Raw genomic sequence first — 12,496 nt, 5'->3', positions numbered from 1 at the left:
AACAATAACTCATAACCTTTGTTTTGTACAAGAAGTGAAGACAATTTTTTCCTTGTTTTTGTACAAACTGGAAGCATCCTTTGTTTAGTTTTGCCATTTATAGTTCATGAAAGATACATTTTAATCACTATTCTCCACATCTTTCATGACCTTATACTGTACACTAGATATGATTTAACTGCTTATATCATGTAAAATAATCCCTGATTAAAAAGTCGCATCCTTGCTTTGATACAAACATAAGCCCATTTACTCAAGCACAAAATGGCCTAATAAGGCCAATTTTACCTTGTAAGAATGTCTCCTTTACCACGAGTCCTTGAACAAATGTCATTTCTTATCATGAACATGACTCTGGAGAAACCCTCCTTTCAGAAAATGTAAAATCACTAAAACTATCATTCTTTAAACACAATGTCAAGAGCTCTCTACAATCAACTTCACAATGACCAGGACCAAGAGGCTGTGTAAAAAAAAATAAATAAATAAAAAAATGAGGATGCCACGACAGCTGAACGGCCTCCATGTTGACTATCTCAAGGAATCCCTTTTTCCACCTTTCTTTCTTTCTTAACACTCCTGACTAATTTGCAAAATTAACCATGTCTTCTTCAACTGTCATAATTCCAAGAGTACCTCTCTTTCTCTTTGGGATAATTCTCCATGATGAAAATGTCTTGGTGAATGGAGGTTGGCATGGTGCAGTTAACCACAGTAACCACAGTAACCACAGTAACCTCAAATGCATAATATTTGCACTTTGCTTCCTTGATATCTTTCTATACAAACAGACCCTTGGGGCCCTTTATGCCTCTTTTCTTTTTTAATACTAAATTCACCCTGGTCTACACTTATAAACATTAATGTGATTAAACTAAGAGGAATTTAGGGCATTTTCTAATGCTAGGTATTATCTACTATAACACTATGTGCTAATCATCTACTTTCTTTCTGGCACTACTGTACTTCCTCATTTTTTCCCCTTTACCTATCAGCTATCATATTCTGTCTTTACCTCTGTGTGTGTGCAAGGACATTATTTTAATCAAATTTTGACATCACTTTTATCAAATCATACCTGCAATTTGTTCATGACATTCCAATGCCACGCATTGTGACCATCATCATCAGTCAAAACATACAGATGTCTGGATTTAAACCAACAAAACGACACCAAAGTCCATGTTCATCCTATTTTCAGTAGCTTTAATGAATCTCATATCTACATCATTTTAATGTTTAGGCTTTAATGATGGCAGACCACTGTTTTTAATCTACCAATACATTCATACTTAATGCTCTTCTCCCTGCTTCACAGCATGTCAGTTTGGTAATGCTAATCTCATTTCAGTTTGCTCATATTCATAACACCATCCAAACCTAAATTGATCATTTGTACATGGCTTCCTCTTCTGAAGGCTTTCAAAAAGAAATAAAAACCAATAACCATGAGCACAAAGGCATATCAACATGCTAGATGCTTAAAGAGATATCTAAATGTGTACTACAGCTGAGATAGATTATTTTTTTGAAGAGGTGTGTGCATAACAAATAACTACTTGAAAATGACCTTGAAGCTTGCTGACAAAATATGGCTCTAGCTGGCATTTTCACAGAAATTTATCAAAAATGAATGACATTAGAAAAATAAAGCAAATCAAAACTTGAGGAATTACCACATTTCCTGTGTGAATCCAGGACAGCATGAACTCTTGGACCCTCTTCCAAAAATACAACGTGGAGTGATTAACATTTTTCTATCAAAAGGAGATAATTCCTGCACAAATCTGTCTTCAAAAACAACAATATCATGTTCTGAAAAACAAACAGCATTGGATACAGACTTCCTTTACACTCCTACGGCGTCTGAACAAACTTGAAACGTGCATCCAAGCACGGATCTTTCAATATCTCAACCGACTGACAGAAAAGGAAATGTGATATTTACAATTATGACACATCCGCAATCAACATATGATTCCTCCACTGATGGATTCTGGTCCAGGCGATTTCAATTCTCCTTCTTATCTGTCTCTTGGGCTGACTCCTCCTCGTCCGAGTAGTCTGTTGGTTCTTCACCAGGTTTCAACAGCTTCCCGATGTAGTCATACTTCTCTGCAAGAATTACAAATGCATTGAATCTTATCATCAACCTGACATATATAGTCATAATCCATCAATACTTGAAGATCAAGGCTGACTTTAATGAAGACAACTACACTGTTCAAACAGGTCAGGGTCCAGGACTTCTGTAAAGGGGAGGTGCCTTTGCAAAATCAAAGGGGAGGGGGGTAAACGCACCCCTTCCCACAATTAAAAAAAAAAAAAATTCTTGTGTTTTAACCAAAAATACCTGGGGCGTTTTCACGGTGCGCCCTCCTCTGGATCAGCCACTGCAGGTGGTCATGACATATAGGTTGCTATGTATATACAGGAATTTGAAGATGCTTAAATCCAGGGGGGCTTTAATTACTGGAAATTAAATGCTATGCGCATGTGCCCTCTAAGACAGGTTTTATCTGATTTTGTACATTGTATGGAAGTCACTTGCAACTGAAAAAAAAGTGTTCTTGCATTTAAAGGCAATATCTTTCAACATGCTTTGTTGTAATGTACCTGAGCATTAGATGTTATATCCTGGAGATAATTTGGTTTCAATTCAAATCATCGACTGTATTTCTAATTAGCAGCCAGTCTTCTCCTTCAGCTTTTGTTTTCCAGCATTTGGACAATGCCGGATCCCTGTACATATTAATGAGCATGCACAGTTATGTGCCCTAACGTCATTGTGAGTGAATTTGGTGCCCATGCGATTCAGTAGTAGAGTAGACAACCGAGTCATCCAAAATGTCGATCTCAACATAAAAAATTCTAGCTTATAAGCTAAAAAAAAAAAGCAGAGGGTCAAAAATGGGGTGTAATTTACAGGTACGTGTACAGTGTATATTTCCCTCTAATCTGTGGCTATAATGTCTGGTAAGCACATTCATGTGAGTTACGGCGCAAGGCAGATATAATGTACACTGAAGTCTACATCCAGGGGTTACATAATGGCTGACCTCACTATTTACTCTGTTCCTAGGCTTTTATGTCTGCCACACACTCTGACCGGACATGGGAGTCCATACCTGTAAACTGCATATCCCATTCTCGTACGCTGTCCCGCTGCTCGGACGTGAGATCTGAGAGGTCATCGAACTCATCCTTGAGAGTGTCCTTGTCCAGCGAGAAGGTCGCCAGGGCTCTCGAGGCATCGTGACCAGCAAACACACCATAGGGGCCCTCTGTGGAACACAGCAGAAGTGGAAAAATGATGGGATAAGAAAGTTCTATTGGGGTTTTTGTGTACATTGTATGTATCACCTTTGTCATCATTTTCTCTGGTTACCGACACATGCACATAACTTCAGCCCTTTCGGCGCCAGAGACTTTGGGCGGTGCGTACAATGCTGTAGGATTGTCTTATCCAATCAGCACGCAACGCACAAGGGGTTAATGCACACTTTCACACTAAACTGCCCTCAATGGAAATGGGTTAACCATGGCCATTTAAAGTAGTACATACATGTGTATGAATAATCTGTATACGTGCATCATGCTGCCACGGTACTAGTACAAGTCGGTGCATCAAACATGAAGATTGTTTGACAAACACTTCAAACGTTTATCATGTGTTCAACTTCACTCAAAGAAGAAGCAAAGAAAAAAAAATGGGAGCATTCACATGTCAAAGCAAGGAGGTTTTATACATGGAGTTCCAACTGGCTGTAATTTATTCAAACAGTTGTCAGATTTCTATTGATGTACAAAAGAATTCCACAGGTGCACTTGTGCCTTTGATGATCGATGTTCCACGCCGCCATCTTGCTGAGCAATCTAAAGATTCATTTTGAACGTTATCATAATGTTGGCCATATTTTGCTTATCTATTTATTAAATGAAATGAAGTTTCACTTTTAATAAAGCATGTAAAACAAAAGTCAATTCTGTTCAGAAATTTGCACAAAAGTGTAAATCAGAGCTGTATTATGTGAAAATGTTTAAAACTGTACCATCCTGGAAAGCTGGTTTTATCACTTTTCGACTTAATTTCCCCAAATGAAACTAACATGTAATAATCTTCAAGTATAATTCTTTATTGATAGATATATCAGATTAGTGCCCGCGTATGCCCAGTCGAGTAATTTTCATTTACATTTCAGCATTTTTTCCTCAATTTCTGTTCGCGCATCCTCGTGTCTGTACCACCTAGCTTTTATAAGAAGGGATAGCGAAAAGTAATTACGGTACCATCACAAAGACATATCTTCCTTTGAAAGTGGCTGGTGATTATGCAATGAGACACGAGCCAATTGTCTTCGTATCGGCACAGCAGATCCTGTTTGGCACATGCTTCAAATATTTTTGAGCGGCGGCTTTGAACATAGATCAAAGGGAATATTAAACTCTGTTGTTACTCCATCTCTTCAACCTCCTTGGTCAAAGTTACATTGTATGATGAAATACCAGACAGCACTAGATATTTTACAGGGATACAGTGATGACATATGGTACTGAAATGAGATGTCATGGAATATCACATAATTTCAAGTTTCCTCAGCTTAGTGTGCATTTAAAGGAGAATCCTGCACTGTTTAGCAACATAGATACAAAATATCTAGGACTGATCTAAATAGTGGTTGCTCACCTGGAACTCAGGGTGATTTTCAGACTTTTACATTTGAACAACTAGAAATTGGTTATACAACTGTACTGGGTACAGAGTTTCAGAATTTATAGTGATGGGAATAAGGAACAAGAATATTTTCAAGATTTAACAAATCACAATGAACAAGGATGATATACATAAGTACGGTAGCAGCTTCATCCTTAACTATACACAACACAGTCGCTGTAAACAGCGTCTGGGCTGTGTATACAGTTACTTCATCCTAAGAATGCATGAGTGGGTGCTCAAGGAAGCAGAACAAAAAAAGGAAGCGTGCATAAATTCTACACAGGTGACCTTATTAAGCAAGCGATATTGTACATTGTTACATTTCCGAAATACATGTAATTAGTATGTGAGCCTCCTATTCACACATTCTTTCTTTGTGCCTCCTATTCATACATTCTTTCGGTGAGCCTCCACTCATGCATTCTTCTGGTGAAGCTGCTATTCCATCATCCTTGTTCAGTGTAATTTGATTTACACCTAGGTTCTACAGTCAGAGTATTGGTTTCTCTCCTCAAAGATCACAATAAATTCCACAAATCTAAACACGGAGCTGTCGATTTACATTTATTGTAAGTACTACATGATGTGAAATCATGAAAATTGCCTGGACTTCCCCTTTTTAACTTCACTTCAGTACATCTGTACAAAATGCACGTGTATAGGGTGTAGTGTGTTGTTGTTTCGTGTGTGATAGACAGAGAGAAAAAAAGGCAAATAATTGGTATAAACCAATGAACCAATGGGGAAAAAAAAAAGGTTTGTCGTAAAATTTCACAGTGTGCTTGTTGTTCAATATAATGATGTAAGTAAAACATGTTAAAGTTTAATAGCAGGGGTCCATATTTCGTTGCCTGATGTAAACTTGCTAGGGCCCTTCTGCTGGGCAAGCGATGACTGTTGCCATCAGAAGGGTCATAAGCATTGTGACTTAATACATGTTGTAATGCTAAGCTCAGAAGAGGATTATTATGCAGAACAAATGAATAAGGTTTGTTCTAGTGATGAAATTTCCCAAAGTAAAACACTGCTGTAACATTCCTTTTATTGCTGTTATGTTTCTGGGTGTCGTAGGTTGTAGCACATGTGTTGTACTTGTTGGTACAGTTATCATTGATTTAAATATAGCTGAGTATGTTTTTTGCAAAGCCCACATATTGGATGTCTGTAGTGTGATTAGCACAGGCTTATACCAGCCACCAACCAAGCAAGAATCACATTTAAATGGGAGAGAAGTTTGTCTACCAACCCTCTCGATTAAGCAGGGCCATTGTACTATATCTCCCACCCAGTTTCTCTTGAGAGCAACAATGTTTAACTTCAGTCTTTTCATGGTAGTCAAATTAGCCCCCTATGCCTGGGTCAGGTACAATGTACATTGTACATAGTTACACATATCTAAAGTGCTCACAACTTTAGCACATTATGCACAACTTCAGTCATACACAATACAAGGCAATTCTAGAATTCAACTGCTCATGAAATTCTTGAACACCTCCAGTCGAAGAAAGTACAAAGGTCATCCCTGAGAGCCTACTTGCCGGATCAAAAAAATTAATGAGAGCCAAGAATCTGTGACAAATCCCAGAGGCAAACTCAAGATAAATTGTTTGCTCTGGTAGCAATGGCATTATGGGTGATCAGGCTGTGAGGGTGATCAGGCTATCTTTGCCTGTGGTTGGAGATAATACAGTCAAGTACCCTTTGAACCCCCTTTCCTGGTGTTGGCAATCTTGAAACAGTGTGTGATTGAGCAGCATAATGCATTTAGCAAAGTTTACATTGGAGTGCAATCAGCGTTGCAATGGCTGGTCTGGTTGCTGAATATTCATTTTAAAACCCATCAAGTCCCCTGGGGTATTTTACTGCAGAAATTATAATGTCATCATCATTAAATTGGTACTTTTGAATTTCACTGCATATCTTACCTTGGAGAAACATTAGACAGAAATGGTTACATTAAATCTGCACAAAATCAAAAGGACATACCATATTACAAAAATTTGTCAATCTGAGAGAGAAACTGGAAGGCCAGTCTTCGAAATTGTGTTGGCAATATGCAATTGATGCAAATCTAGCAGCTCAGACATTTAAAATTCTGCTACTAAAACAAACAATTATAGGAACAGCAAGGGGCTAAAACAAAATATATTTCCTCCTCCTTTGGAAACACTCACACAATACATGTATATTTAATGCACAATTTGTAGGTAGTAAGGAGATATGATAAAAAGAAACTGTACAAAATCACTATGTGCTGTCTAGGACTTGATGGATTGAAGCTGTATATTCCTGTGTGTGACAAACACATAGCCATAATTACAAATGGGAACTGAAGTCCAGAGTAGAATGCAAGAGCACTTTACTGTTTAAACATTTTATCTCTTTAATGCATCTTTATACTATTTCTTCCACTCCTCCCAAATGCAAATTTGCGCAAGGACTCCATACTTCTAAAGACCCAGTAAAATAGGGATCCATGGAGTGGGAAAGCTGGCCTGACTCAGATATAGTTTGAGAATCCCAAAACAAACTGTGTACAGCTTTATCATTGACTTCTCTGTAAGTTCACATATTCTTTGGGTCTCGTTTTAACTTCAGAGGCAATTGGACTCCAAATCACTGCACGTATTCTTGTCATCCGTCGGAGGAAATTGCATTTGCAAGCAAAGGCAAAATAGTCATAATTATACATTCTGGGTGCTCACATATCTCTTCCCATAGTCTGTAATTTTTGTTTTTGTTTTTGTCTTTTTATTTGGACAGCTTCATGTTTCAAGTAAATATGTTTATCTTCCTGTATGTCTTCACCACCTTCTTTGGTATGATGATTTTCCATATATTCAGTGAGCTTCCTTGTCATAATTTCCCATGCTTCAATACATGCTTTGTTGGCTACATGCTCAACCAAACTTTGATTTGCTAATTCCCGTCTCATACACTCCACAGTATTATCACAACTCCCTTTGCTACAATCAAAAGCTGGCTGCTTATGCTCCACAGCTTGCTGATATTCAAAAAGCGAATCAATCAGACGGCAAACTTGATCACTCTTTTGAAGGTGAAGGACGTACTCAATGTTAACTATGATATCATCATCCATAAAAACTAAATCAAGAACATTTGATTTCTGGCCCTCTCTGTACCTAGTCGGCTGCAGAATATGCTGGGTGAGAAATGCATCCGGAGTTGCTATCAAGAACTGTTGTACTGGGCGATTATCACAAAAGTCTGTAAACTCACAGTCAGATCAGTCAATATCTGGGTAATTAAAATCATCTACTACTACTAGTATGTGATGCTCTCTCCTTAAATGCAAATCTTTTATCAATTTGCACAACTTTTCCTTGTCTAACATCGCAGAAGATGGGCTACAATAACCTCCAATCAAAACTGAAATATATTTGGAGAAAGTCTAAGTACACCACACTGCCTCATTAAAATCTCTAACAAGGTGAACTTCAGATGTTGTAAGCAACTGCTTGGTGTAGACAATAATACCATGGACATCAGGTTTCTCAAGATTACAAAAACTATCATATAGCAATGTTGACAGATTGGGGAAGCAGTGGAAGAGGTGAATTCTTTGCACAAGCTTTAGTGATGACAATACAGTGTGGCGATTGTTGCTGTTTTTGTTTTGTGTTTAGTGGAGTTTCCCATTCTTTTTAGATTTCTGATGCTGAAAAACCTGTAGTTCCAGTTCAGAAAATTTGTTCACTAGGTGAACCAGAGTTGATACATTAGGCCCCTAGACTGCTTCCTGCTCCTTCTGTCAATACACTGTATCTTGATAATTACACTCAAAATCACCTACTACTATAAATACATGATGTTCTTTCCTTACATAAAGATCTTTTATCAACTTGCACAACTTTTCCTTAACATGGTAGAAGAGGAGCTACAATAAAAACCTCCAACCTAAATTAAAATATATTTTGAGAAAGTAAAAGTACATCACGGTGTTACTTTTGTCAAAATCTGTAACAAGGTGAACTTCAGATGCTGCATTCAATATACCATGGACTCCAGCTTTCTGAACGTTACAAAAATATCATATCTTTCAATGTTGACAGACTGGGGAAGCAGCATGGAAAAAAAAAAGTGAATTCTCTGCACAAGCTTCAGTGATGGCAATACATTCTGGATGATGCTGTAAAAACCAGTACAGTAGTTCCAGTTCAGAGAATTTGTTCACCAATGAATCAGAGTTGACATTAGGCTGCTAAACTGCTTCTTGTTCTTCCTGTTTATCTCGATGATTAAAATTACCTACTACTATGAATATTTATTAAAGATCTTTTATAAACCTGTTGAGGACGAGTCCTGAATATACTCGGGCAAGTGTCTATGGGAAATGCGTGTTGTAGCAAAGTCAGTCTGTCCTCAACGTATTAACTTACACAACTTTTCCTTGTTTAACATGGTAGAAGAGGGGCTACAATAAAAACGTCCAAAAAGTCCAATCACAACTGAATATGGGAGAAAGTTAAAGTAGATTAACTGTGTCTATATAATATCAAAATCTGTTAAATTGTTAACAAGATGAACTTCAGATGCTGCAAGCAACTGCTTGGTGTACACATCATAAATACCACTGACATCAGGTTTCTCAGACTCAGAGTTACAAAAACTAGATGTCTATTTTAGTATCTGTACAGGGGCAGATCTTGGTAAAGGGGAGGTGCCTTTACAAAATTAAAGCAAGGGAGGGCACACGCCCCCATTGTTTCTTTTTCTTCTTTGTTTTAACAAAAAATAAAGAGGGGGCACGCCCGGCGCACCCCCCTCTGGATCCGCCACTGTTTTTACTTTTAACACAAATCTTTCAAATGTTGACAGATTGGGGAAGCAGCGTGCATGGAAAAATGAATTCTCTGCACAAGCTTTAAATTTAGTGATGACTGATGACAATACACAGACACAGTCGTGCAGTCTGGATGATGCTGAAAAATGGCAGTGTCAGTGACTGGCAGTGTTACTAGTTCCACGTTGGGCCAACAAAATTAGAACATCGTTTACTACAGAATGCCTACATGTACACACTCATTAGTACCACATGATGCATACACTATCACAAAGATAAGGGTTTAAACAATAACATGTTACAGACCCTCTATCTGTCTATTGGGCTCTAAAAACAATATTAATTGATAGAATTTCTACACCCAGCCTGGGATTTGTCCCAGCACGTAGCCCAGGCCAGGGTGAAATCATCAATCATGCAAGTAGGCAGATTGCGAGGCAAACTATGCAGAATACAAACCTGGGCCATAAAATCTTTTTCCTCTCGTGACATCAAAAACTTTGCCGTTTACTGCAATAAGAATTCTACCGTCGTTCTTGACACCGTCATATTCTTTCAGTTCAGACATTTGGAAATCTCGACGCTTCATCTTCGGGAGGGTCGGAGGCTGTGGTGGTTCAGGTGGTGTCCGGTTGCCTCTGACGATCTTGTACAGCAAAAAACCACAGACTGAGAGTAAAGCAAGGTTGATAGGGTTCAAAAATAGCTCTCGCATAAGTTCCTCCAGTGCCATGGTAGGTTTTCTTTTGCGTCGGATTGTGTTAAAAAAATATATAGATGTCTATGCCTTCGTACGATACCTCGGGAGGTGTACTCACCACTCAGTCATTCTCAACCTCCAAAAGTTTACGTGTACATAATTAAGCAGTCAAAATCAAATGCGATTGATTTTGGTACGCGGCGCGGACGTACACAGTACACAGCTTGTGTGGTACATGCATCGAATGGTATATAACGTGGAGGGATATCTCGTATGGTGTGATCTCCGCGATGTACAGAAATTACGTACAACGTACTGTATGCATTTATAGTTACGAGCAATGGTTGAGTATGTAACCGCGGCGTCTGCTGCAGTTTCACGCTGCGCTGCTGGCGCAAAACGATTGCTCGTGTATGTAGCGCGTGTAGACTACTGTACCCCGCCTGATATCGTATGTTACAGCGAGATCGCACGATCTGTGGATGATCATTACATTACTACGTACATGGGAGAGAGCGTCACACACGTACATCCACATGCGAAGCGACAGTTACACGGTCAAGTAACGGTGCACAGTAAACGCGCGCGCTGAGTCCGAACTGAAGATGTAAGCGAGATTCCGAAATCAACCATAAATGTGTCTGAATGGGGTGCCCCACACACCCTGAGCTCAACGTCAAAATGTGATGCTGTAAAAGTGTGGATATATCCTGCTATCGAGCGCGCCGGAACATTTAGTCTTTTAGTTAAAAAAAAAAAATATATATATATATATATATATACTAGTGCTAGTACTAGTAGTTTAGTTTAGTTTAGTTTAGTTTAGTTTAGTTTAGTTTAGTTGTTTGTTTGTTTGCTTGTTTGTTGTTTGTTTTTCTTTTCTTTTCTTTTCTTTTCTTTTCTTTTCTTTTTTTTTTTTTTGGGGGGGGGGGCAAAATCTCGACGCCGCGGGGGCACATAATGTGACGGTGTGAGATCCTCGGCGAGGGAGAGCAAGCGACCGAGCGGGGGAAGAGTTTTGGAGGGGGATACCCCCCCCCCACACACACACACACATAGTCAGGGATCTTTTTTTTTTTTTTGTAAAAACAGAGTATAAAAGTCGCGTTTATAGAGCATTTGAAAACAAATTTCTAGGGAATTAAACATTGTAAAAAATCACTGCGAAGGACTATGATCATAACTTATGAAAACTATTCTTCTCTTTCCTTTTTACTCTCTTTCCTTTTGGCATTTTAGCACATTTCTCTCACTGACAATATCACGTTACAAGTTGTGGAAATCATGTTTCTAGTTTAATTCCATCCATAATCCTTTCAGAAACATTTACTTATACAAACGCTATAGGGAGCGAAGCGACTGAGCGCTCAGAATCATCACGTGTTTTCATTAATTTCTCAGAAAGTAGGCCTACTCTTTAGTAGTTATCTTAATCAGCAGAGCCCTGTTTTATGAAGAGTTAAAATATTGATTAGGGGGGTCTATATAGTTAATTTCAACTGTAAGTCTGTGGCAGCCTGTGTGGTAAGGAAATTTATAATCGAATTTAGGCCTATCTTTTGATAAAACGGGGCCCTGCAGTACACATTATTCTTCATGTGATAAAGATTTTATCATTTCGATTTCCAATATGTTCGTATACTTGAAAATTTTCTGTAAACTTATCCTTTATTTTGTATTATGATGAAATCTATGTACTTGTATTCAATTTCTGCATGTAATATATGTATGTTTCTGTTGGAAATGAAGAAATACATGAATGAATGAATGAATGAATGAATGAATGAATGAATGAATGAATGAATGAAAGATGTAATCATGTAAGGTATATGTTTAAAGTAAACCGAGTCCTGACTACAGCCTTCCGTAAACTGATACACGTTGAAAGCTGCTTCTAACGATAATCCATTCTTAATGAGCCGAAACTGTTGGAAATGTTCATGGTAAAGTCAAAGTGTTTCTTGTTCACCATATTTATTGGATATTACCTCGGGTCAGCGCCAGCATGCACTGGTGAGCCCCTTTCACTTTGCCATTCAGTTTTAGTCTGAAACGTGCATGATCGCATTGTTCGAGCAATGAAAGATATTCTTATATTGCTAGAAAGCTTAGAAGAAAAGGAAAATTGAAAGGGTTCACTAAAAGTATGTTTCAGGTGGCACACTCGTCGAAGGAGGCGAGGCTCACTAAATTTACTGTAAGTGGCACGTTATTAATTTTAGTGGCGAAAATTTCGAATTTTTTAAGTTGAAAATTGATAATTTTCAGACACAAG

General features: G+C 38.2%; 1 protein-coding gene across 1 annotated transcript; it reads right to left on the bottom strand.

The window, feature by feature from the left end:
• Nucleotides 1–404: 404 nt before the first annotated feature.
• Nucleotides 405–10,291, bottom strand: LOC139731481 (membrane-associated progesterone receptor component 1-like). The gene is made up of 3 exons (XM_071642365.1): nucleotides 9,981–10,291; nucleotides 3,129–3,284; nucleotides 405–2,115 (listed from the first exon to the last, which is right to left on the bottom strand). The coding sequence occupies exons 1-3, from the start codon at nucleotides 10,252–10,254 to the stop codon at nucleotides 2,012–2,014; spliced, it is 534 nt and encodes a 177-aa protein (XP_071498466.1). The 5' UTR covers nucleotides 10,255–10,291; the 3' UTR covers nucleotides 405–2,011.
• Nucleotides 10,292–12,496: the final 2,205 nt, after the last annotated feature.

The sequence above is a fragment of the Diadema antillarum genome, unplaced genomic scaffold (genome assembly GCF_040938485.1).
Source record: "Diadema antillarum isolate AM-2024a unplaced genomic scaffold, OU_Dant_1.0 seq00000375_RagTag, whole genome shotgun sequence".
Taxonomy (NCBI): domain Eukaryota; kingdom Metazoa; phylum Echinodermata; class Echinoidea; order Diadematoida; family Diadematidae; genus Diadema; species Diadema antillarum.
The sequence above is the reverse complement of the archived record's forward strand: the minus strand, read 5'-3'. Positions and strand labels throughout refer to the sequence as shown.

What these genes read in the sequence shown, in the direction of transcription:
- LOC139731481 (XM_071642365.1), bottom strand. Translation starts at nt 10,254, where the DNA reads ATGGCACTGGAGGAACTTATGCGAGAGCTATTTTTGAACCCTATCAAC. An exon ending in AAAAAGATTTTATGGCCCAG is followed by an intron (nt 3,285 to 9,980) that starts GTTTGTATTCTG and finishes TGTGTTCCACAG; the next exon opens with AGGGCCCCTATGGTGTGTTT. An exon ending in ATGGGATATGCAGTTTACAG is followed by an intron (nt 2,116 to 3,128) that starts GTATGGACTCCC and finishes TAATTCTTGCAG; the next exon opens with AGAAGTATGACTACATCGGG.